The sequence below is a fragment of the Cygnus olor genome, chromosome 4 (assembly GCF_009769625.2).
Source record: "Cygnus olor isolate bCygOlo1 chromosome 4, bCygOlo1.pri.v2, whole genome shotgun sequence".
NCBI lineage: Eukaryota > Metazoa > Chordata > Aves > Anseriformes > Anatidae > Cygnus > Cygnus olor.
Window position 1 is genome coordinate 256,335 of NC_049172.1, and position 25,457 is coordinate 281,791.

Genomic DNA, 25,457 nt, shown 5'->3' on the forward strand with positions numbered 1-25,457 from the left:
GGGACCCGCAGTGGTAAAGTGTCACCTAAGGTCCTGTAGAAACAAAGGGGTTAACTGCAGCCACTGACCTTTAAGTAATCTTTAAGGTTGCACAACACCCTGACCACTCAAGTTCTTTAAAGACAAGTCACACTGCATTACTGTTTTACTGTTGCTTCTGATCATTCCTATTTTTAATCAAATTTGGGAGTCAGAAACACTGGTTTCTTACAGGACAAGAATGATCTATTGGGGCACAGCACAGGGCCAGAACCACTGTTAAGTGTCACAGAATCCATCTCCTGTGCAGGTGTTCAGGTCAGGTTTCCTTCCTAGCACTGCAACAGAGCCTCTACAAAGAGGTGCTCGAGACACCAGAACCATGTCCCACCCCGTGCCGAATGTGTCTGGCTTCCAATCTGCATGGAAGGTGCACGCACTCAGCGGGAGCCTCTCCCTTGTCCACCTGCCACTACAGGAGCAGTGTCACAGTGTGTACAGGGCCTCGCAAATCGCAGCTCTTATACAGTGAGAGACTGCTTTGTGAGACGATAAGAAGCCCCAAGGCATAGGTAGAGACACCCAACAGCCCAACATCACTTGGTTGCACACCCCCACCTTCCAAGGTATTTTATGAACATAAGGACATGACCCTTTCTAGTGATATATGTACACAACTGACCAGGGCAAAGTGGGTAATACACACCATGTAAAACTGCAGACGGTAGTGTTTCTTCACTAAGCTCAAAACAAACATGCAGAAGCCTGTAAAACAAAGCAAGCGTAGTTTGTACTACTGAATGTGTAATTACACTGAACCACCATACACCAATAATTCTCTTCCCTTGAAGCAGTCTCCAACCTGCCTGTTTGGAGCACCTACTTCTGTTTGGTAACCACAGGTAGAGAATTCTTCTCATTAGAGCAGAAGATTTAATTGACATCAGTAGGAAGCATCCATTTCATTACTTACAAGGTCACATCATGGACATCAATTTTAGCGGACGAGACCATCGCCTTTAAAAGGTCCCCAAAGCCAGGCCAACAAACTTGATTTGAATGACAAACAGGAAATAACCTGAAGGTGAACACCAGCTCACCACCCCTACCCCAGAGAGGCACACAGCTGCAGGCAACGGCACCTTGAGGCATGGGTGCTAGAGAGCGCAGATTCCAGGGAGACGTATTGCCCCTCAGCTCGGGGGGCATGCGGGGTCCTGGCCTTCCCTACGACAGCGCCCTGCAGGAGAGAGACTGGTGGCCACCTGCAGGACCCCTGGCCTCCTACTGGGTACGTGGCTGCTGCCTGCTCTCCCCCTCCTTGTCCTTTCAGCAGCCATGAGCATTAGTTGTGTTAGGTCCCTCGGGGAGAAGCTGGCTGGAAAAGGTCAGGTCTTGTCTTGCAAGGCTGGTTGCTAGTTTGTGATCTAAGCATGGAGTAGAATTTTTGTCTGGTTTACAAAACAGTAGCAGTAGACAACGTTCTTTATGAAGATCAGGTTTCTTCATCTATTTTACAAATACTTGCAATGTGGCAGTTTCCCCATCTCTTAGGTCAACCTGAGTCTTCAGCTGATTACTTTTAAGGCTAAAGTAACATTAATACTGTGTTCCTGAAAGCAGCATGGACTGCATTTACTTGTTCACAGAGACAGGAAGGAGGCTGTTAAAGAACTGTTTCCCTGGACTGGGAGGAAAATTTATCCATGAGGCAAGCAAAAGAGTATCTCACAGACAAAATAAAGTCTGAGGCCTTTTGAATAAGCACTTTACAATATAATTGCACACCTTATTGCTGAAGCCCTGGCAGAACACTTACACAATAAAGCATTAACCCATCACAGTAATGACACATATAAGCCGTTTCCACAAACTGACAAAATACTCTTGATACATTCAGGTACTGAACCCAAATACTTCTGCCATCAAAATTAATTCACGTTGACTCTTAACGAGTACTATTCGTTCAACCTTCCAACAATCATCAACTGTTTTTTAGACTACTACCTTCTTCTAGGTGAATGCAAAATTTATACTCATATTTTGATGATAGAAGTGTAAATTTCCTCCAACAGCACCAGAAAAAGAGTAACAGAGTAGAAAAAGCTAAGAAGCTTTTTTCTTAAAAACATAGCAAAACAAACAAGCACAGAAACAAATGCAGCACACTGTTCTTCCATTTCTGCCATTTCCTTCACTTACCTGCCAGATAAAGTGCAAAAGATATAAACCTGTGGTAACGAATTAGGAACTGAAGCTGTTCTCTTCTCTGAACAAATGTACCAAAGTAATCAGCCACAGTTTCCCCGTAAAAAAAGTAGTTGACACACAGCAAAAAGTACCTGAAACAGACAAGAGGCAGCTGTTACTTTAACAAGGTAATACACGGTTGTGTCATTCATTAAAAACAAAAAAACAAACAAGCAAAAAAATCTCCCCCCCACCTGACACACAAAAAGAAAACTCAAAAAGTGGAAAGTGGAAAAGGTTCACAATGGAAACAAAATGCAAGTACAATTCCAGTCTTTCACTTTTAGCAAGCTTTTTTGTTTATTTCTTCTACAGCAACCACACTAGAAAAACAGATGTTGCAGAAATCCTTTCATACAGAACTACTTGTGCTCCACACTTGGGCAAGTCCTTTTGAGATATTCTCAAAGTACAGAACAAGTATCTTGCATGGTCTATAATTGGAAAAGCAATTGGGTATATTCTTTTCCTGTGTTATAAAAATGATTTCTGCCACAGAGAAGGGGAGAGGAGAATTACTTGAGGAACAAAACTTCTGAGTTCATGGGACAGTTTTCATCTGCAGTGAACTTGGGGATCAGAATCCAACATGACATTTGTCATCTGGCCTGAAGATTCTCGCCTTAAAGCATTATAGCTGCATCTTCTACTCCACCCTGCTGTGCCCTTCACCTTTTGGCTTTCTTCACCAAACAATAATCTTATGGGGTTAAATTCTATCAACAAACTACTAATGCAGCCATTCTACAACTTTTTCAAAGCTAACTGGAGGGAGTACATCCAAACCCCCAGTTTGACAGAGGTGAAACGTCACCTTCAGATATCTCTTTCTGAAAGATTTTTCAAGAGAAGAAAGGTTCTTTTCAGTCATGACAGCTAGCATGCAAATAATTCTGTTACAAGTTTTAATATGACTCCAGTTACTTAGCTTGCTAGAGGAAAGCCATGAAAGGATCCTCAAACGCCAAGGCAGCACTCCAAAAAAAACCTGATAAATAGGAAATCCAAAACCTGAATGAGATGCATCCTGCCAGGCATTGCACTCTTCAGCTTTTTATCGAACTCAGCCAGAGAAACTAAAAACTTGTGATTCAAGATGTGCTGGATCTCTGCATGTGTTTATGAAAATCAGTACTTATTTTCTCCCCCGCATTGATGTTCAATCTAACTGCAAGGCTTCACATCTCTAACTACGCCTGACAGTTGAAGTTCCGATTAATAATGAGATTCTCCTACCTCACTGAAATGGCCTAATATGTAGTCTCAGCACCAAAATATTCAACTGAACAGAACTTTGATTTTAACTAGCGTGGCAACAGAAAAGTTTATTTTGAGCTCCATGTATGCAGGTGACTGTGGTTAAATGCCAAAGCAGACAAAGCAGTACAGTGCACATCCTCTAAGAATTTTGGCAGGACCGCAGTCATTCATACCTGATTCTGCTGCAGCAATAGATCCAGAAGCCACAGAATAATACAGATGATAGACAAGTCCTGCCAATAACCCAGGACTGAGCAAAGAGAATCAACTAGCTTGTACAGAGAGCTGACAGAACAAATTGATATTTCACAGTAAAATTGCTTCTAAAAGTGAAGAAGCAATGTGACGAGGCAGGGAGTACCTTGGATCACTTCAATTAATTGAACAAACAAACAAAAAAATAAAATAGGTTAGGTCTGAACAATCATGTCCTCAAGAACCTTAGAGACACCACGTGCCCAATATCTTCCCATAACGCTCCCTCTGATCAAAAGCCTTCATCTCTCCTCCCAGAACTCAGAAGTAGAGATCATTTCCCCGGCCCTACAGAGCCCTGCATAAGCAGGGCATTGTCACAACTATCTGGGATTTGCCAGTAACATTAATTATATCTTCTGGCTATCAAAAGATCCCTCGACACCTCTTTATTTATTCACTCCTGTGATTGCGATTAAATGCAAAACGAACGAGGATTTACAACTTGTACATGATGATTTTAGTTACTTATGCGTGAAAAGGAGCACTTCAAAGTACCTATTCGGTTATTTTCTTACACGAAGGTAAATGCAAAAAAAAGTCAAAGCTGTTCAGATAATACCGATCATGTGATTATTTGGCTATGCACATTTTTAGGTAGCTTTCAGATGCTCAGTTCTGACTTCAAGTATACATGCATGCACACAGTTAGAGAAATCCTGTAGTAGAAACCGATGTCAAGTTTTCCATGTGCACACAATCTACAAAGCTATCCTTGCACCACGACAGGATACAAAGAACGGAAAGACTTAAATTTCAAATCTCTGCTTATTGATGGTCTTGTTTGCTACTCACCAGCTGAGGGATCTAAACCATGGTAAATCATAGGAGTGATAGACTCTGTAACCTATAGTAATGATCTCATGGAAACACTTCACTTGGATGCTCAAGACCTAAAATGAAAAGAAAAAAGCTATGTAGATACACTATAGTTGTTTCTTGAAGGCTGTGCGGAGTACTGCAACCTGCATTAAGGGGAAAAAATTATTCTGAATTCAAATTCCATACAGAAAGGAGGCAGCTTCCAAGCAAGAACACAGGAAAGTACAGTTGTTGAGAAAAGGCACACTGGGCTAGCTGCAAGAAATCCCTCCAGAAATAAGGGAAAGCTCCTGACTTTTCCTCACCAAAGCACTTTGGCAGCAGGAAGTAAAAATCGCTTCCTGTAAAGAGCAGGCTCTTCTACTACTTTTGGTTACATTTTATTTTTCAATTTAAGCAAAATTTTCAAAGTCCAGTGGAAAAAAAAATGGATTCTGCAACACAACTTGGACAGCCAGGTCTTCCATTTGCAAGAGCCTCATTAAGGGTAAGTATGTGCTGCTAATTAGCACTGACGAGAAGAGGCACTGCTCACCTAGCGCAGGTCCAAACGTCACACCCTGCACAGCCTCCATGTTGTTTGTCATCTCACCAGTGTTGTGCTTGTCTGTGCAAGTCTGTAAGTGTGTCCTGTGAGCTGATGGGCTCTGAAGGTCTCGACCAGTTCGCCTAAGCCGTAGTCACCAATGAGATCACCTTGCCCCGATACCACATATTTCCAAACATGGGTCAGCAGTAATCCTGTGCAGAGGTTGGAGGATGAACCTACCCACACCAACCATGCACGTCATCACACCAGGCTTTGCAGGATTTCTCTTAGCACATGCACTCATGAACACATTTCACCTTGCTCAACACGTAACCACAGCCTATAGGGTATTACACCACCTTAGCGAGTTAACTTTGACGTCTGTCCATCTCATGCTCTCTCTTCTGATTTGTCTACATTATAAACCCAAATGCTACACACAACAGCAACAGTAAAGGATTGCGCCTTAAAGTGGAAAAGGACATTTGAGGATGAAGGCATGGAAACTTGTGCTTGTTACCTCCAGACAAATGCAAAGTATGTTCCCAACCTCTGAGACAAGTCTTACGGCTTCTCTTCCCATCTTAGCTGGACTTCCCTTCCCACAAGTCTCCAAATATTTTCCATCCCAGTATTAAGATTTGGTTTTGTCACAACAAAAGTTGTGACAATTTAAGTTATCTGATTCCAGTGAAATAAAATCATTCACGAGCAGAACTGTTTTATTCCTCCATTCCTTTTTACATGGCAACAAATGTCAAATTGAGAAACAGTTGATTATATTAGAGAACCATCCTGAGTTTTGTTTTATAGTCAAAAGGAAGAGTTCTATATTAATTCTATACTAGCTTTTTGGTTCATCTCCCAGCAGCTTTGCCCATGACTGCAATCTTGGAGCATACTATGAATACACCAAATTGAATTGCAAATTGATTAGTTCCTTTGTGCTCCAGTTCTCATTCTGGAAGTGTTATACTAAAAAAAGGATGTGAAAAAAATGCCTCTACTATGACCTACACTGTAATGAAGCTTTGTCTTGTTGTTTCTTCATACACTCAAAGACATCGTCCACCAATGAAACTGTGAATTACAAGCTTGTTGTGTCATTCTTCTGACAACAGGAAATACAAACTAGACTCACTTAGACAGGGACTCTAATACAGGCCATAATACTGGTGAACAAGCATTCCAGTATCTCAAGACATTACTGTCCAAGAGTGTTTCAGAGTAGGCATGGAAAAAAAAAAAAAAAAAGATTTAGACTATTTTGCAAATTTAGTGAAAAATCAAAGCAGCTACTCACAAGCATTAATTTCAGTGTTTAGACGCCACATCCCTGCTTGTTGCTTGTCATGACTGGAAAAAATAGTTAAACCATTACTCACTGAGAATACCAGCCATAAAAATGATGGAAAGAGGTAGTATGCAGTGTGTATGAATGTTATGATGATATTTGTTCAATTCATGACCTAGAAAAACATTTTATCTCTGCACCTTGGACAGGCACCTATCTCCATTCTATGGATAAACCCTAGAAAGCCCTGGAGAGAAGCAAGGAATTAACAGAGCATGAGTGAGGAAAGTCTTTTAGAGCCAGGCCCTGCCAGCAGACAAGAGCTGCCTGCTTTACTCAGCCTGAAAAATGGAACTCTCCTTCTGTGTATTTCAAACAAGTCTTAAAGAGGGTATGAGAAGGTAGTGGGAACGAGCCAAGCAAATGGATGAGATTAATCTCATAAGCTTCAATGTAAAGAACTGTTCAAATTGTTTGTCTAATTCCTACCTAATTTAAGTAGCTGAGAAGGCCTTCATCCACAAGGTCCAATTGAGAACTCTTCCAATTTTTCAAGAATACTTCTATTTACCGAATTAAGAGACAAAATGCTCTTTCTGTAATGTCTGCACTTGACTTCCACCTATTTCTTATGCATGACAAGGAGATGAAGTAACTCTTGCACAATAGAAGATTTTAAACAAACTTACCAGAAGCATCAGCATGAAAGATCCCATGTATATTATCAGAAAAAACACAGAAATCATAGCTAGAGTTAGAATTCCACGAATCCACCAGTTCTTCCACCTGTCAAGAACAAAAGAGAATAAAAAGTAACCAGTTAGAATTGAATATAATGACCACTTCCTTCCCTAACCAAAGACTCAAGTAGATGGGAATCAGCAGGAAGACCAGGCATCTTGCTTAATAAGACACATAGCAAGAAACTCAGAACCAAGCAGCTGGCCACCTCACGAGGGGACACAATAAAGAAAGCCAAGTGAGCCATCTTTCCTCTTCCCTCATCCCTCTCCTCCCCACAAAATGCCTTCATTTGCCATCTAATGCATCAGCCCCTCCTTAAAGGTGCTGTGAAAATACATCATGACCCCCAGGGAGCATTTCACAGCAGGAGCCATGGGGAACCAGCCATGTAAAGGCTTACCCATGAAAGAAAGGCTGCCAGGAAAAAAGCATAGAAGTCTTTGAGGACTGGCAGACAAAACCAGGGGATTGCTGACTGCCTGTGTTAGCAAAGCCACTGTTTTGCCAGGTAAAGGAATATCTGTTGATCTTGTTATCTGTGGATACGTAGACTGAACCACCACAAATGTTTATCTAAACTGTAGCTAAACACTGTGGCAATTCATTTAGAAATACTCACATGGGCAATCTTCAGGTCCTATGCAAAAAAAAAAATACACTAAACGGGCTGAAGCATAAACATATCAATCATGATATCAAATAAAAATTTAGCCTTTAATTTTCATGTAGATCAAACAAAAATTAAAACCTCAATACAATCAGTAATAATTTTAGTCAGCAGCTCTCAAATATGAGAGCTTGTTTGTTTTACTATACCTGGCAGACAAGCCTGACAAAGCCCTTCTGAGGATTTCTGGAGTGCTGTCTATTGATGGAGGAACATCCGGAACATCTAAATCATTTCTGAGATCCAAATCATCAAGTCTTTCAATCAAATCTGGTTCCTATGTCCAAAAAAAAAAAAAAAAAAAAAAGCAAAACAAACTAAACGAACTCAACATGCAATAATATTAGTTATTTCATAAAACAGTATTTAGTCACAAGCTTATGTCTTATAAGGTGATGCAGGAATTATCAGTTCCTCAAGCCAAGACAACTATGATGTAGTACTCAAACTGTAAATACTGCAGTAACGCTGTATTGACATGTAAATATGACATGTAAATACTGTATTGACATGTCTTCTAAGGCCAGTATTCAGATGCTGTAACATGACCTGCCATGTGCAAGGGCACTTCACACCCTCAGCACTCTTTCTACCCACCTACATAAGCATAAGGATCTATGTTCTCAGCAATACCACAAGTGACATAAAATATGGGTTTAACAAAAATCCCCAACTCTCTAACATACTCCCTCACCTTCATTTCAACTCATCTTCTATGGAAGAAGGTCAAGGCTCTTCTGGTCGTGTTGCATGAAGAAACTAAATGGAGTACCTGACAAAACAGTCCCATTCCAGAGCAAGAAGAGGTTGCTGTGACAGTCTCATATATGTCTATGTGGGGGACTTGATCCCTCCAGCTTGAAAATACATGATCCAAGAACAAACTATAAAGTGACCAGATATGCTATGGACACAGTATTATTCAGAATAATCTCTTGGTATGACCCCAGCATGGCGTTGTTTCTTCACCATTCACTCATGACCACTCAGGAAAACACCTAGACAGAACTTTCAGCATAGCAAAGAGCAAAATAGGCAGTCTAGTGTACAAATTCTCACCAACAGTGAGAGTGAACTGGCAACATTTTTTTTTCTCCCCTCAGTAGAATTTACTAAACGTGCTAATTTACTTCATCCTTACGTGACCAAATGCTTAACTCTAAGCAGTTGGAAGGCTGCTCAGCCGTGGCACAGCAGGGAGCAGCAGAGCTGTCTCTGGCTCTGCATCTGGCTTTGGCAAGGGCTGGGCTTCCTCATGACCTCCTGGGCTTGCCTCAACTCCTCACCATCCCAAACAGCCTCCAGCCCATCCTACATACCCAGCTTCATCAGCTCCTAACGGCTCTGGGGACCATGAAGTAACTTGGCTGACCAGGGGTCTTCTTCTGGAGCTTAGGCAGAAAAAGAAAGTGTACAGCTGCTGGAAGCAGGGTCAGGCAACATGGAAGGAATACAGGGATGCTGTTCGTGTTTGTAGGGAGAAAATTTGTGCGGCCAAAGCCCAATTGGAAGTGAAGCTGGCCAGGTCTGTGGGAGACAACAAAAAGTGACCTTTTAAATATGTGAATAGAAAAAGGAGGACCAGAGAAAACATAGGTCCGCTACTTGATGGGGAAGGTCACCTCACAGACAAGGACTTAGGCAAAGCAGAGACGTTTAATGCCTTCTTTGCCTCCGTCTTCAACGCTGACGATGTGCTTCAGGACCCTGGGTGCCCTAAGCTGGGGGACCATGACAGTGGGAATGATAAACGCCTAACCGACCCTGAATGTACATGGGATTTGCCGCTCCACCTGGATCCATACAAGTCTATGGGTCCGGATGGGGTTCATCCCAGGGTGCTTAGAGAGCTGGCTGACGTCATTGTGGGATGTCTCCCCAGGGATGTAGTCACGGCACCAAGCCTGTCGGAGTTCAAGAAGTGTTTGGACTGTGCACTTAGTCATACGGTCTGAATTTTTGGGTAGACCTGGATGGAGCCAGAAGTTGGATTCAATGATCCTTATGGGTCCCTTCCAACTCAGGATATTCTGTGATTCTATGAACTGTACTCGAAACCTTTTCCACCAGTGCTGTACTGCGGTTTCTAACTCTTTCTCTCTTTCCAGCCTCCTGATCCCAGATCCCTGTGGGCTGTTGTCTTTGCTTGTTTATCCTCAACCTATTTCCACAAACAGGTCAGCTTTTGTTTCCAACTTGTCCTTAATACTATTATTTTCTTCCCAAGTTTTGAATATTTTTGGCATTTTGGAAGAGAGCAAACATACCTCCAACCCCACATTAAAACACCACAAAACTAATAAGGTCTACAGTCCAAGCCATTGCAGGGTTACTCTCTTTATAGCCTTCAGCCTTTCCTCTTAATCTGCTGGCCTTTGGGAAGCTGGGCTTGAACGTAATCACAGCCTCAACAGCTGACGACCTCTGGGAGTGACCTACACCAAAAAGACAAGGCCTGCCAACCCCCAGCGTCCATGACCAAGGCTGTGCCCCAAAGTTTGCCCAGCAGCAGGCTGAACCAGGAGAGGTTTGGGTTGGGGGCCTGGTGGGCTCAGGGGCCTGGCCCACAGCTGGGTGGTGGCAGGAGCTGGCCAGGGTGCTGCAGGCGTGGCCCCGGCCTACCCGGCAAGCCCAGCACCCGGACGTGGCCTGTAATTAATGGGCATCAGTGTACTGCAAGTGTGGCCCAGGCCTCAGGGAGGCTGTCGAAAATGCAAGTAACCAAACAGGGATTCATGTGCTTGTAGCCTTAGTATTCAGATGTTTTCTTCCAGTGCTGTAGTACTATTCCTTAGGAAATCAACTACAGACATTATGAGAAAAAAAGAAAAAAAAGAAAAAAAAAAGCCACAGGCCTTTTGCAAAGTCACATTCCAACCACTACAATCTGCACCTGAGTACAAAAAGCTATTTGTACAGAACTAGAGGACACTACTTGACTGCAGATAATGGGCAGTAATCCTGGCCCTAAGATCACGACTTAGAGTCTTTAATATTAATCCTTGCTTGTGCATAGCAGAGGTGTTCTCTCCGTTAATCATGGAGAACTAAGGAAAATCCCAAGTCTTTTGATGCATGTCAGGCTTTCAGTATTGCTGCACATGGTTCCATACTCCATTGCTGTTTAAACAGTCAAAATACATATGCTTAGTTTTATTCCTCTGACATGTAATACAATTTTCACTTATGCTCCTAATGAGAACCAATTTTTTAGATTTCTCAATTCTAGCACCTCAGTTGTGGTATTTCTCAGAGCACCTGAACCCCTTAAAGAAGGAGTCTTCCTGTGTTCACCTGAGATGTATTTCACAGTAGTTTGCTGCTGCTACAAGGAGTTGGGCTGATGCAGACTTCAAGTTTTATATGGCTGCATCTGTTTGCCATTTTTTTAGCTTTCATTTGCTAAAGCAACTAGTGGGGGATAAACCATGAACTGTATCTTAGACTTACCTCTGCACCTTACCTCAACAATGACCCTGAGCACTTGATTTTCCATTTCATGCTATAATAGCCACAAACATTTCCTGAATAAGGCTTTTAATTTGCCAAGTCAGAGGCCAAAGAGGAAGCTGTTGACTAAAAGCTAACTAATTGTCATCTCTAGCATAAAAAGTCCTGTAATAACCCCATCACTGGTGGACAAGCTCTTATTATTTGTTTTCTTAGTTATATGATCGATTATAAACATTTCGGTTTACAGCCAGGAATAACAACAATCACTGCAGCAGTAAATGCTAACGTAATCACTACAAAAGCCCTCACAAAGGAAAAAAAAAAAAAAATCTACATCAGTCTTGCAATTTCAGTTTGACCTTGTAGATGCAGTTTTGGAGCTCAGTATAAAACCCAGCACCTCTTCCTTCCATTCACTAGGTCTGGGATTAGGCCAAGCAGAACACACTGTAACAGCCTCTATGTGTGAGGGATGACAGATGAAAAGCTATGGTTTTCATGCTGTGGGTACCCATTTGCACATTTTGCCAGGGTTAAGCAAAACCAGCCCAAGTTGCACTCTGTTAATGACTAAGACACCTTACGCTTCTCTTCATTTGAAGGCTCATGCTCCTTCCAAAGAACCCATCTGATCAACTTAAAAAGGACAAGACCAACAAGGCTGAGATGATGCAGGCCTGATGAGTACAGGGAAGAAGGCAAACCTGACAGTTCCTTGGTCGCTACCACAAGCTCAGCACATAACAAACACATGTAACTGACACTACAATCCTCATCGGTTTCCAGAATTTGTCAGCTACCCCAAAATGAAGGTGTGTTTAGTTGTAGGGGTTTGTTTTGACGTCATGTTCCTAAAAAAAAGGCAAGCCTTCCATCCTTAAGCTAATTTGGCTAAATAATTTTACAAATAGTTGGCCTTAAAAAGGAGGGCCTCAAACAGTCAGGAGACTGTGCCTCCCCAGCAGGAGGTCTGACCAGGAATTAAGCTTCCACATGGATTTCTGCTTGCTTTCCAGCACCTACAAAAATACAGCCATGTGTCATGCATAAAAACCCCAGATCTGTCAGCCTATCATCCTCTAAAAGAACATATTTTAATTGCCATTCCATACCACACATTCTTCACTGCAATTATCACGTGCTGAGCAAACCATGCACAAAAATTGTTCTTGTTACTAAGGCATTTGCAATATTCTGTTAGTACTGGATTTTTTCCAGGACACAGTAACAAACTCACAGGTAGACTGCTAATACGTTTTCCTCAGACAATACACCATCGCCTATGTTAAGAGGAAGTCAAGACAGACATTTTCCAACAACTTACGTGGGGGGAAAAATGTTAAAGCAAAATAATTTAGTTATTGTTATTTTACCAGTATAAGGGTTATTTTAGTTTTCTTCTCCAGCACTGACCTTTCTGCAATCTCTACCCCACGTGTTACACTGAAGTCAATAGTTCAGTGAGAGCACCTTGGAGCATATTTAATGAGATGTACCTTGATACCTTCCTCTGAAATCAGGCTATCAAAGTATCAGAAGATCCTGAATGACAAAACCTTGTTTTCCAAGCTGTTAAAAAATGTACAACCACCACCACCACCCCAAAAAAAAAAAAAAAAAAAAAACACAAAAAAACCAGCTTCAGAATTGTTCACATGTAATCACAGACTTAAACCTTCACATCCTTTTCTACCTACAGCAGTTCTCATTCACCACCACTTCCAAAAAGTTACAGTTTTGGAAATATTCAGCCCTTTGGTTATCTGTGAAAGTAACATAGGTAAATTTTTCTGGTTCTTCCAACACTGCCAAACAAACTGAAGTTATTTGTGACAGACTCTAATGTTCCACTCTAGCCAACACTGCCATCAGGATTTTCATGCAACTTCAAGTATTTTAACAGCAAATTGTGTCTCTGGGCAGCAGAGTACTCATGAAGGTATGTTGACATTGTTAGTAAAAGCATGCCAGGCACGCGGCAGCAAATAGGACAGGAAAGACCTCGAGATCTCTCCTGCACACTGTAGCACAACACAAAGCAACAACAAACTCATGAAATCGCCAAGGTCCACAGGGCAAAAGCAGGCCAACAGGAATTCTGCAGCCATCAGCTTGGCAGGGTTGTGAGCAGCTGAGGACACAGCCATGTGGAGCCTGGGACATCAGGAAGAAGCTTCACAAAGGGCACACCATGTTCATACAAAACCAAAGAAGTTTACTTAAATTCACGAGGAAATGAGCATCTCTGGACCTAGTAAGCATAACAAGAACAGTATCAGCTTACTGAAAACAGCAACTAAAAGTCCAAGAGATAAAAACCTCCCAACATACTCAGAGTTCTTGGAGCTCTTGCGCAAACACAAAGCACTTCTCTACCTTGGCAAACAAGGTGCTTTCAAGCACGTCCCTTTTACCTATCTGGAATACTGAATGAATCGGGTCAGCAACAGTTGCATAAGTACTGAGCAGTTTCCATGCGGAAGGAGACATCGAAGTTTTCTGCTCTGTTTTAAGTGTGGGAAAGGGTCATGTTTCTCAGCTGTGACGTAGGAACCAGTGGAAATGGACTGCATCGCAGCTATCCTGAGCAGCTGCAGAGGAAGGTGCGAGTTTCGGGCCCAAACATGCAATTGCAATGCAAAACCAGTGATCTGCACACAGCCAAAGGAAAACTCACTATTCACATGTCGGAAAGAAGTGAGAGGCAGAACAGACAGAAAAGCATCTATGGATATGTATAGTGAGGCATCTGTGAGTCCTGATGTCCAAATACTTCCCATCAGATCCCCTACTGTACACTTTACCCAAGTCCTCTTATTTAAAAGAGACCCAAAGTGCGACCTATAGAATACTCAGCACAGAAAGCTGGCTTATCTTTCCAGCCGGCCAAGGGCACTACAGACAGCTTAATACAGAAAATAAATCCTTACTGTCACCCGCGAGCCATGCTGCAGCCCCGAGGCCGTGGCCATGGCAGCTCTGTGCAACATCTCGAGCAGTCACCCAGAGGGTGCCGTACCGACACACCAAGGAGCCTCCTGGCCTGGAAGGGGCTGTCCGTGTCCAACAGCACTGGCAGTGCCTTCAGCAAGTACACATTTGGGAGCGATTGCGTTGGTGTTTAACAAGTATTCTGGCTTCCGATACAGCAGCAGAGCCCTTTTTTGGGGGCTGGCTCTGGAATGGCCGAGGCACGGCTTCTGCCGAGGTGGCCGAGCAGCGCCAGGGCCCTGAGGGACACACCACCCACAACACCCGTCTGCTGCCTGCGCTCCCCCCCGCCCCGGCGGCCGTTACCATGGCACGGGCCGGCCCCAACGGCCCCGCCGCGCCCTCACCTGGTCGCTGCCTTCCTCCTTCTCCTCCTCCTCCTCCTTGCCGTCCTCTTCGGGGGCCGCCCGCCACCGCCGCCGCCGGGCCGCCATGTCGGGGAGCGGGGGAGCCCGGCGCGGGGACCCCGTCCAGCACCGTTCGCGTCCCGCTGCCTCACCCAGGTGCGCCCGGCCCGGCCCGGCGCGGCCCCGCCGCTGGGCGGAGCAGGACGGAGCGGGACGGAGCGGGGCGCGGCACCGAGCAACGCGCGGGGCCGCGCCTCCCTGCGGCCCGGCAGCGATCGGCCTGTGGGTGGTACCCGGGGGGATGGCGGTGTCCCCCTCGGCCCTGAGCGGCAGGGAAAGGGCCGGGGGAGGAGAAGCTGGGATAGCGAGGGGAAGCAGCGCCAAGAGGTGGGCCCCGAGAGGGAGAAGGCCAGGCACTCAGTCTGTCAGCGCGAGGGCGAGATGAGTCAGGGCGCTTTGGGAGAAGGAAGAGAGGGAGCACCTGAGCAACTGGTGACAGTGGGGTGAGGGCGTGAGCAGTCCCATGGGCAGGGCCACGACGGGCCGGGGAATTAGGGACACAGAGCAGGTGCCGCAGGGAGCAGGCAGAGCCTGGCCCCGCTTGCCTCCGAACCGGGTGCCCATGCAGGTCCCATACACCGTCACCCACGGAGTGCCTGGTGTGCGGGGCTGAGGGGGCACTGTCGAGGCTGTCAGGCTATACCACGGCACGGCCTTGGGCCCCAGGAGCCCCATGGGGCTGGGGCTGTGAGAGCAGGCTGGGAGCAGAGCCTCTCCTGCTGCCCTGCGTGCATTCCCGGAGCCCTTGGGTGCTCTGAGTCACAGCTGGTTGGACTGGTCGGGCGGGAAGCGCCAAGCAACACCCTGCTGCTCAGGTTCCCCTGGGGTAATTACCCGCTTTACCTGGAATGTGAATGTTTCCCAAATGTTTAGGCCCTTCGTGGGCCACGCCTGCCCCGCTCACCCATAGCACACGGCTCCCCACCGTGCACCTCGACCCGTGCGCGGAAGGGGGAGTTCTCTGCAGGCAGGCACAACGCTCAAGTCCCTGCATCAAAACACTTGTATAAGCCCTGTGCTGAAACACGTGCGTAAGCCGTGCTCGGGCACCCAGCAGAAAGCAAAGCTGGCACGGGGCTGCTGTATCCTCTGCACACCATCAGCGAGCCCCTGTTGCAGGAGAGAAGTGGAGCAGATCAGCTCCCTTCCTGCTGCAGCGAAAGCAGCCTGAGCAAACCCATCCCCAGCTGGCCATGAGGCTGGGGAACAGAAGTCGCTGGGCTCAGAGTGCCTGCTTTTAACATCTATGCATCTGCATGCTTCACACAAGGGAGCCCTATCGCTGGCAGTCTTGGAAACGGAAGTTGTTTGCAACTTTTGTCTTTCTGAGATACATTCCTACTTATGCATAGAACACGGGACACGTGGAAAATGTTGATACAGCATCAACAGCTATGTCAGACAATGTTGGCAAACAGCACGGTATCCCCCCAGGCCACAGTAATTATGAACAGTACTGTAAGATGCTTTTACAATTTACAATCTTGCCCTATTCCTAGATCATTACAGAGAGATATCCCTAAGCTAGAGAAATGCGGAGAGCAGCGTTTCACACACCAGCCTCCGATTCTGCTAAGCATTTGATCTCCGAACCACAAGGCTACAGCCACTGCTGCCACGCGCTCCCCTGACGCGACCAAGGACCAAACCATGGGGCTGGGGATCGCGGGTGGGAGTGCTGCACCTGTGCCGGGGTGCTCAGGAAGTGCTGGAAGCCGAATTCCAGGTCAGAAGCTGGCTGTTACACAACCTATGTGCTCTCAGGTGAATCCACCTCCTCCAAAACCAACACAAAACAAGAGTCTTTTTCTTTCCTCTGAATTAATGCAGTATGAGCTCTAATGCTGTCGTGAATGTTTGTCGACAGACAGCGACATTTTGCCAAGGCCTCCTGAATAGAATTATCCATATTTGAGTAATTTAAATCCACTGACAGCACCACATTGTTCTTTTGGGTTTAGCTAACATGCCTAGTAACATCTTTACGTTTGCTAGTGTGACATAAAAGCATCATAGTCCCCAGTATTTGTGACTGAGTTACTTGCTTGGTGCTTGCACACTTGAACTTTATAAAGTAGGACACTTGTATGCCAAACAAACAAACAAACAAAAACATAACAGAATGGAACAAACTGGCCACAGTATTTCCAAATTGAGCATCAAAGTCTGAGAAACAGTGCCTGTTGACCACCATGCAAAATCTGTCTGCTGACACCTTTACCTGCTGTGGCCTTCTGTTTGGTCCAGGTGGCGGAGCACTGCACAATTACATGGGTATTCTTGATCTCTCCTCGATACCATAATCCCTGGGATGCTATTTCTTGCTCCCAAACAATGCTTCAGACGTGGTGGGTGTCTGGCAAGCTGCTGCTGTTTTCCTAGGAGATTAATTCTTGAATGTGCTTGCTGCGGCCACCTGAACATGCCATGTGTTTGCAACATTCCCTTCCTGTGTGACGTCACGTGCACTGCAGGCTGCATGATCCATGCGGATTTGGTCTTTTAATGCAAACATCTGTCTGGAATACTGTAATTTACCAGCTGGGAACGCTGCCCTGGGCTCGCTGCACTGCTGGCAGGGCTGCCTCCTGCAAACAGAGAAGAGGAAAGACAGGAGTGAGGTGATGGGGAGCAGTGTGAAGGAGCTGCAGCCGGGTGGAGACCGGGGAGACCGTTGGGGGCAGTCGTGGGCTGGTCGGGAAGGGACTCGGGGCACAGCCCACAGATACCTGCCAGAGGAGCTGGCCCATGAAATGTAGCACGGATGGAAAGAGCTGTTTGCTGCTGAGTTCAGCCTAAAGCCTTTGGAGAAAGTTCACTCGATGTGTTTTTTGGTAGGCCAGCTACATCTTCTCAGCCTCTGCCCAGGCACGCAGCTTCTCTTTGTGTAGCCAAGCACTGGAGGCACAGCCTCTCTCAGCACGTGGCGAGCAGCCGGCACCACTTCTGGTTGCAGCAGACACGCTGCCTCCCGTGCCGGGTAGCAGCCCAGGCCCTGGTTCCAGCAGTGTTTTGCCTCTTTCTTACACCAAGGGAAAAGCAGTTCTACAGTTTTGGCAGCAGCTTCTCCCGCCCTCTGGCCAGCACGGCACTTCCACATGAACTGGTTACCATTTGCTGGATTTGCAGAGCACCAAGCACAGCTCGTGCTTGTCTGTGCTCTCTGGCACTTGATTTTGTCCTGTCCTTCTCATCCTCCTTTCCCAAAGCTTTACGCCATCTCATTTATTTGAACTTCAGTACTGCCCACCCTATTACTTTTCAGTTCATAGGAAAGGTTGATGCAGGGTATGAGGAGATGTATCAGCATTCATTTTCAGCAGTTTGTGAAATATCACCCTCTTTTGCCAGCAATATCATCTTACTACCTTATCTCAGGGACAGAGAGAACCTTATGGCATGCTCGGAGTGTATATTATAAGTGGCAAGCAGTCAGCAGGATGCAACTAAGGCAAATGATAAAAAAATGACAAAAACTCCTGATCTGGAAAGGCGGCCCTATAAAGTCCTGGTTTGCTGCCATTTTGCTGTGGCAGTTCTCAGATCTATGCACATTCTGTGCTTCACAACAGTGCTCCTACACACGCACTTCTGGGAGTTTCCTGGCAGTAATCTTCCAATGGCATAGTCATAAAAAGACACTAGCAATTATTAACCAGTTATGCCTTTGCTATCTTTGTCACCTTTCTCCAGACCCTGTGAAATGGAACCACACTATATAGGACCCTGAGCTGTTTACTAGGAGGGTACGGACTGAGAGAAGCGCCTCACCCCAAACAGCCATGAAAACAGAATGCAAACTACAAAGACAGAGACCTGAGGGCTCTTCTGTGTTGAGTTGCCAGGATTGGGGTAGAAAGCCCCTCAGCAAATCCTGACTAATGACTTATGTCATCATGACACCACAGCACTCCTGCTCCTGACCCCACTTCTATGCCCTGCAAGTCACCAGCACGCAGGGACAACTGGCTGCAAGCTGTCTACCTCTTTGCCTTATCTTCTGGAGAGGCATTTGTGGGAAAGCGCTCTATCCTGAACACAGCTTCTGCAGGGCGCTCCACCTGCAAAGTGGGCCAGGGAAGCAGGCACCGATCAGGCCTTACTCTAAGCTGAGGGGGGAGGAGGAGCGGGCCCCCTCCAAAGGATGGGGTGCAGGCTGCCCTGGGGCACCACTGGCTCTGCCCCCAAACTTTTCCAGCTCCCTCAGGGGCCCTGGCCAACACAGCTGGTCCTCAGGCAGGAAGAGTGAGAGCTGGATGTGGATGGAGGGCCACCATGCCAAATGGCTTCCTACCACTTCTGCTGTCATGCAGGACAGCTGCCCACATGCCTGCACTGCAGAGCCCAGACAAGAGAATGAGTCCAGAACTGTACTTTCCAGCTCATGAACTCTCCGATGCAGGGTTTTTTCCATGCAATTGCAAAGTAAAGGCACCACCTGAGACCCACCAGCTGCCAGCACGAGAAGACTCTTTCAGCCAGCTGCTGTACCCACACGCTCAGAAGGTGCTTTCTGTATGGCATCCCTCACGCCACCATGAGAGCTAACCAAAGTTGTCAGTGGCAGAAGCTATCTCACAACAGGAAGGCATCGATAACCTGTGTGCAGATACCGTGGGTATGGTGAGCAGCTCGTGCCATCTGCAGAACATGACTGCTACTGACACCAGTGGTGATGAGAAATGAGAAGGAAAGGATGAAGGTGAAGAGAAGCAGGAGCCAGTAGAGGTCACCAAGAAATGTGTACCAAATAGCAGATTTCTCTGCGCGGCAGGGCACAGAAGCATATTGTATCCCAAGAACTGTTGGCAATGCCACTGCAAACTGAGGTGGGGTAGGAAAGTGCTCCTTCTGGCAACAGGCTTTTTAGTACAGGAGAAAACACAAAACACGGAACAACCCTTCTCTGCTAAGATCTGTCTTATTACAGAGCAATCAGAACATCCATCTCCCTGTCTCTGTTGGCAGCTCCCAAGCCCCACAGTGTTCTCTCTGCCTTCCCCATCACACATCTGCAGCACAGATCTGGCCTCCATAACAAAAGTAGATGCAGCCATTGGGGCTGATAGGGTACCCCGGGGTCTGCAGGGCTGGATGGTGCCCCATGTCACAGGGATGAGGGCAGCAGCTGCCTCCTGCAACTCCAGTAAGGCTTGGGGAAGCGATGCTGCACCCCTGCCACCCCTGCCCTGGCCAGGAGCAAGAGCTCTTGCCCCTTGCCTTGTGGCACAGCAGCTCCTGCTGGCACAGGGCAGGAGAACCACCTTATGCAGGGTTACACCAATAGGGCTGCATCCTCCCTTAAATCCTCCCTTGCATGCAGGGTACAGAGATAGTAGTAGATGCCCGCACGATGCACCGTGTACAACATCCCGTGATGTAACATATCCCCTTTACAGTAGCCTTTCTGGGGTAAAATTGCTGCACTCCAGTAAAGATGTGGCCCGATGGGAGCCGAACAGGGTGGGAAGAGAGGCAGGGGGGTGCCGGAGCTGGAGCATGGCCAGGCAGAAGAATTAACTACGTTATTGTTGCAAAAAGCACCCTGGGACCTCTAACGACCACAGGCGGTCAGGAGCCGGCTCTCACAGCTCACCTCCAGACCAGAGATGATTTATAACACCGAGGGGGAAGTAAAAGCTTTACCAGAGCAGTTCGTGCGCAGCACACATTAAAGGCAGTGAAAACGCAGGACTCTGAACTTGGAAAACCAGAGACGGAACCACACGAGCCAAGAGCAAAGCGGCTGGTGAAAGCTCGCTAGGTGGAGCTGCGAGAACAAGGACGGGGCAGCAGCCCTGCAGCCCCACCGGCCCCATGGAGCCGGGGGGTGTCCTCCCGCCACTGGAAGCAGCTGGTGCTGCTTAACGAAGGAAGCACAATCTTTTCTTAAAAGACAACAAAAAACAACACACACAAAAGTAACGTTACAGAGTCTGCTGCTGCGAGTAATTTTCTTTTTGATTTAGTTTGAATGTTCTAATCAATGCAGCCCCATCAGCCTTTGATGTGATGGAAAATGCTGAAATATGATTTTCTAAAAATCATAAAAATATGCACATAACGATAGCCGCTGCTGCTGCTTTCTCCCCCCCTCCCCCTACCCCCCCCCCCCCCCCATTCCCCCGTCCCAATTTAGATCATCAATTTAACGATTTCCAGTTCCCTGACACCGGACAACCCTGTGCCAACAACTTCTAAGCAGAGCTCTCTCTGCTGATTTCCATGGGGGCTGTGTAAAGATGGATGCCCAGAGATGGCCTACTGTACACTCATTTTCCTCACAGAGTGAAACAAACTGCACAAAAGCTCCAGCAACGCCAGTTAAATTTCCATATAGTTTTGTTGTTAACGTGAATCCAAAGTACAGTCAGACATTAGTTTTCGCCCTGACGCATACCTGGTAATCTGCATGGAGGCAGCACAGACATGAACTCCGGAGCCGTGTCCAGACCCGTGTGGCGTGGTGGTGGGGAACATGCCTGGGGGGTGGCTGGCCCGCAGGGGGACACCCGGTGCCTCCTGCAGTGCCTGTGTTGGTGCCTCCATCCTCTACCTGTGCCTCGCATGCATGCTTGCCCTGTGACTGGACCTTCTGCACAATGAACTGCAATGCAAAGTGACCAAAGTTAACTTGGGAACATAGCACCTGGACAAAGAGAAATGGCAGAGGCCGAATACCAGGGCTCTTATACACGTGTTCCATGACGCATATGAGTCTGCATGACTGTTACCCGCAGGTTTCTGCAGTGGTTTCCTAGGCCGGTACCAATACAGTATTTATTTATTTATTTATTTACTTTTTTGTTAATACATAACTGTTTTTCATAATAAATTTACAAAACCATTGTTTGTACTGAGGCTTTGCTCCCACTTTGGCTTGCTTTTAGGGGGCCAGCTGATAAATGAGAACCAGGCACAATCACCAATCCAGAGCACTGCTCCAGCCGAGCCCCAGTGTCTGGGCCTAACCCTCTGTGTGCACCCCATCCCCATTAGGGTCCCCAATGCCACCTGGACGCGGAGCGGGTCACTCCGATGTGACCATGCCATGGGCCAATGTGGGCACAGCCAGCAGCAGCCCCTGGCTACGCCCTCTTCTTTCAGTGAATGGAGAGGACGGGCCATTGCGCCTGCAAGCCCACCAAGGGGAAGAAGTTTTCTGTGTACCCCGCAGCGCCTTCCGGCTACCGGCGCTGCCCAGTGGCACCAGGCAGGAGCACACAAACAGGAGAGTGCCGAGAAACCCTTCGTACGCTGCGGACTGAGGACACGGCTTCTCTTTTAATCCTAGCTTCCTGGCTTTCCCCCAGCAGGGGTCAGTCCGGACCAACGATAAGAAACAAAAAGTAAAAGTAACTATTCTACTGCAGCACCAAACATTTTCCACGCTCCAGAAAGGAGAAAAACATTTTGCCCGACTCAGGATATGGAAAATATTTCTGCACCGCGTTTAAGAAAAGAAACACTGAGGCAGCGGCGGCCATGAAGGACCCTCCCCGGGACGCTCCTTGCACGCTTGTCGCAAATGGCAAGGAGCAGGTTTCGCTTCCTCTAGGTCTCACCAAAACCTCAGCCTCCGGTGCAGATTCCTGCCTCGGTTATTCTGGATGCGCTTCGGCACAAATAGGAGCACTGCTCCGGCCGCGATGCGGGGAGCACGGCGCCGCAACAGCAAAGCGACAGCGACGCGTCCTCAGGAGTGACGCGGAGCACCGGGGAGGGCACAGGTCTCAGGATCTGTCCCCGGCTGGCAGCGTGAGGGTGCTGCCCACAGAACCGACCCCGGCACAGTCGGGCTGAGCGAGTAACGCAGAGCGGTGTCACTCTGAGGCCGGCGTCTCCACCAAGCCCCCCGGCTGTCCTCGGCACGGAGGGGAGGCAGGGAGGGCTGTCCTTCGGGAAGCCCGAACGCTTGCTGCCCCCGTGGTAAGAAAGAAACGGGGGTGTCCGTGCAGCGTACGGTGCTCCCCGGAGGTCTGCACCCGAGCACGGCGCCTCCCGAGCTGTGCGGCACCACCGCCGCATTGCCCCCTGAGCCCCTCACCTGCTCCCAGGGCCAGCCCTCGGGGGGCCGTTCAGGCCAAAAGAGGCAAAGGAGAAGGTCTCCTGGGGGTGCCGGAGCAGCCCCCGGGGACATTTCACTGCGGGGGTCCGCAGCCCGGTCACCACGCAGCGACGCCTTTCGCTTGGGCTGCCGCCGGAGCCGGGCGCGCCGGGGCAAGGCTGCAGACGAGCCGCTGAGCGGTACCAAAAGTGCCGGCTCCCGAAACGTTTTCTGGCCGGCTTTGCCTCGGTTTTATCGCCCAGTGAGAGAGGACACAGAGAGTGGCGTTTCGTGCGTGGAATTTTAATGATAATTTAATTATATTTTAGTGTATTATTGGCTTACAGTTTTGTAGTCTTACAAGAAATTTCCGTTTCCACATCTCCATTAAACGTCTGATTCATTTTCTTGGCTCCGGTAATACCTCAAAGCTACTTCACTAAAGAATCACTGTTCCGCATTAGATAAATATAAGACCGAGTGTGATTGACCTATTAACTATTTTTAATTAGCTTTTACTGTTCCTCAGCTATCCCGTGTTTCTGAGGAAGCAGAAAGAGAACGAGAGTACCCCCCTGTCACAGAGCTAGCCCACGGACCCAGGTTATTCGCCAGAATTGGCAGGAGTCCGCTGCACAGAATCTTGCAACAACATCACAATTCTCCTGCTCTACTGGATATCATAATGGACACATTTGCAGCGTGAATTATGGGCGAGAGTGAACAATTTTCAATCTTTATAGCATTTTTACGTCCTGCCTTCCTTTTTGATAATCAGATCTTGATTAAGAGTTGGAATTAGCACCCAGAAGAACATTAAGATTTCCTGGCTCAGCTCCTCTCCCCAGCCTAGGGCGGACAGCAAACGACTCGGCGCCTTTTCAGCGCTGCTACAACAAAACGGCATCTAAATCCCCATCCATCACTTGCAGAAAGTAGCCGGCCGCTCGCTCGCACCGGGGTACACACGGTACCGGCGGAGTACTTTATCTGCTGAACAAAGCAACGGCTCCGCGCAGGATCTGCTCCCTCCTGGTGCGCGGCACCCCTCAGGCACCTGCACCCGCGACCGGCACTGCAGGAAAAAAGCAAATGAACGAGCCCAGCCGTGCCATGCCGTGCCGTGCCGAGCCGTGCCGAGCCGGGAGAGGGGTCCCTGCCCGGCGGGACGGCCGCTGCTCCAGCCGCGGCGCCTCAGTCCTCCCCTTTGCCTCCCTGCCGCCGCCTTGCCCCACTCCGCTCACCGCCCCTGCCCCTGCCCCGTCTCTCGGCAGGCCCCAAGGGCTGGAGGCAGCGGGAGGGAGGCCCCGCCGAGGGGAGGCCACGCCGCGGGCAAAAGGTGGCCGCCGCTCCGGCCCCGCTCCGAGTGGCCGAGGCCGGGCACGGGTGGAGAAACGAAAACACCAGGGAGAAATTTAAAGAAGGCAAAGGAAAGGATTTCAAAAGAGAAAGAAAAACGTAAAGGCAAGAAGAAGAGGAAAAAAAAAAAGGAAAAAAAGGAAGGAAAAAGTGAAACCAGAAAGAAACGAAAAAAGACAAGGAAACAGACAAAGGCAAGTAGAAAATGAAAAGTGTAAAGGAAAGAGAAAGAAAAACGTAGAGAAAAGAAAAAGCCCAAGAAAAAGAAAAAAGGGAAAGGAAGGAAAAAGTAAAAAGAAAAACGGAAAGAGAAACGAAAACGAAAAGGAAAACGAAAGAAAACGAAAAAGTAAAAAGAAAAACAAAGACAAAAGAATAGGAGAAAATGAAAGGAAAAGAAAAAACGAAAAGGAAAAGGCAAAATAAAGGAAAAGCGAAAAGAAAATGGAAAAAATAACGAAAGTGAAAGGAAAAAATGAAAGAAAAAGTAAAAAAGAAAAAAAAAAACAAAAAGGCAAAGGAATAAAGAAAGGGAAAGGAAAAATAAAAGGAAAATGGGAAAAGGATAAGAAAATGAAAAACGAAAATGAAATTAAAAGAAAAAAAGAAAACGAAAATGAAAAAGAATAGAAGGCAAAAGAAAACGAAAAGGAAAAAGTAAAAGGGAAAGGAAAATAAAAGAACAAAAACGAAAAGAAGGAAGAGGAAAAGAAGAAAAGAAGGAAAAAGAAATAGAGGAGAGGAGAGGAGAGGAGAGGAGAGGAGAGGAGAGGAGAGGAGAGGAGAGGAGAGGAGAGGAGAGGAGAGGAGAGGAGAGGAGAGGAGAGGAGGGGAGGGGAGGGGAGGGGAGGGGAGGGGAGGGGAGGGGAGGGAAAGGGAAGGGGAGGAGCAGCAGGGCCTTCTGAGCCGCCGCGGGCTGTCAGGGCGGAGCGCACGGCGGCGCCCGGCCCGGCCCGTCCCGGCCCGGCCCGTCCCGTCCCGGCCCGGCCGGGCCGGGCCCGGTGGGCAGGTCCGGCCGCCGCCCCGCCCCCGCCCGCCGCCGCAGCCGCCGCGCCCGCTGCCGGCCGTGCCCCCGTAAAGGAGGCAGGGAGCGGGGCGGCGCGGCAGTGCGCCCCGAGCCGCGCCCGCAGCACCGCGCCGAGCCAAGCCGCGCCGGGCCGGGCCGGGGGCGGGCGGGAGGGATGCGGAGCGCCGAGGAGGACGAGGGGGCGGCGGGCAGGGCCCCCGCGGCGCCGTAAGCCGCGCTCCGCCGACGCACACCCCGCGGCGCGGCCCCGATGCCCGGCGGGGCGGCGCTGGGGCGCGGAGCTCCCCGATAGGGGCGGCGGGCGGCCCGGGCTGGATGCCGGCCGCCGGGGCCCCGCGGCGCTAGGTCCGGCCGCGGTAGCGGCCGGGGCGGC

The 25,457-nt window shown here is 48.1% G+C and overlaps 1 protein-coding gene across 3 annotated transcripts in view; it reads right to left on the minus strand.

The window, feature by feature from the left end:
- Nucleotides 1-14,739, minus strand: part of CDS1 (CDP-diacylglycerol synthase 1) — a 29,218-nt gene extending 14,479 nt beyond the window's left edge. The window contains exons 1-6 of one of the 3 annotated variants that reach the window (XM_040555111.1): nucleotides 14,592-14,739; nucleotides 7,950-8,077; nucleotides 7,079-7,175; nucleotides 4,540-4,637; nucleotides 2,182-2,321; nucleotides 686-744 (exon numbers count right to left, since the gene is read on the minus strand). In XM_040555111.1, the coding sequence (XP_040411045.1) occupies nucleotides 686-744; nucleotides 2,182-2,321; nucleotides 4,540-4,637; nucleotides 7,079-7,175; nucleotides 7,950-8,077; nucleotides 14,592-14,678 (609 nt within the window). In that variant the 5' untranslated portion in view covers nucleotides 14,679-14,739. Of the gene's footprint in view, nucleotides 1-685; nucleotides 745-2,181; nucleotides 2,322-4,539; nucleotides 4,638-7,078; nucleotides 7,176-7,949; nucleotides 8,078-8,494; nucleotides 9,348-14,183; nucleotides 14,439-14,591 lie in introns of those variants that run through there. The other 2 variants (XM_040555109.1, XM_040555112.1) reach the window with 2 other exon arrangements.
- Between the last annotated feature and the right edge of the window lie 10,718 nt (nucleotides 14,740-25,457).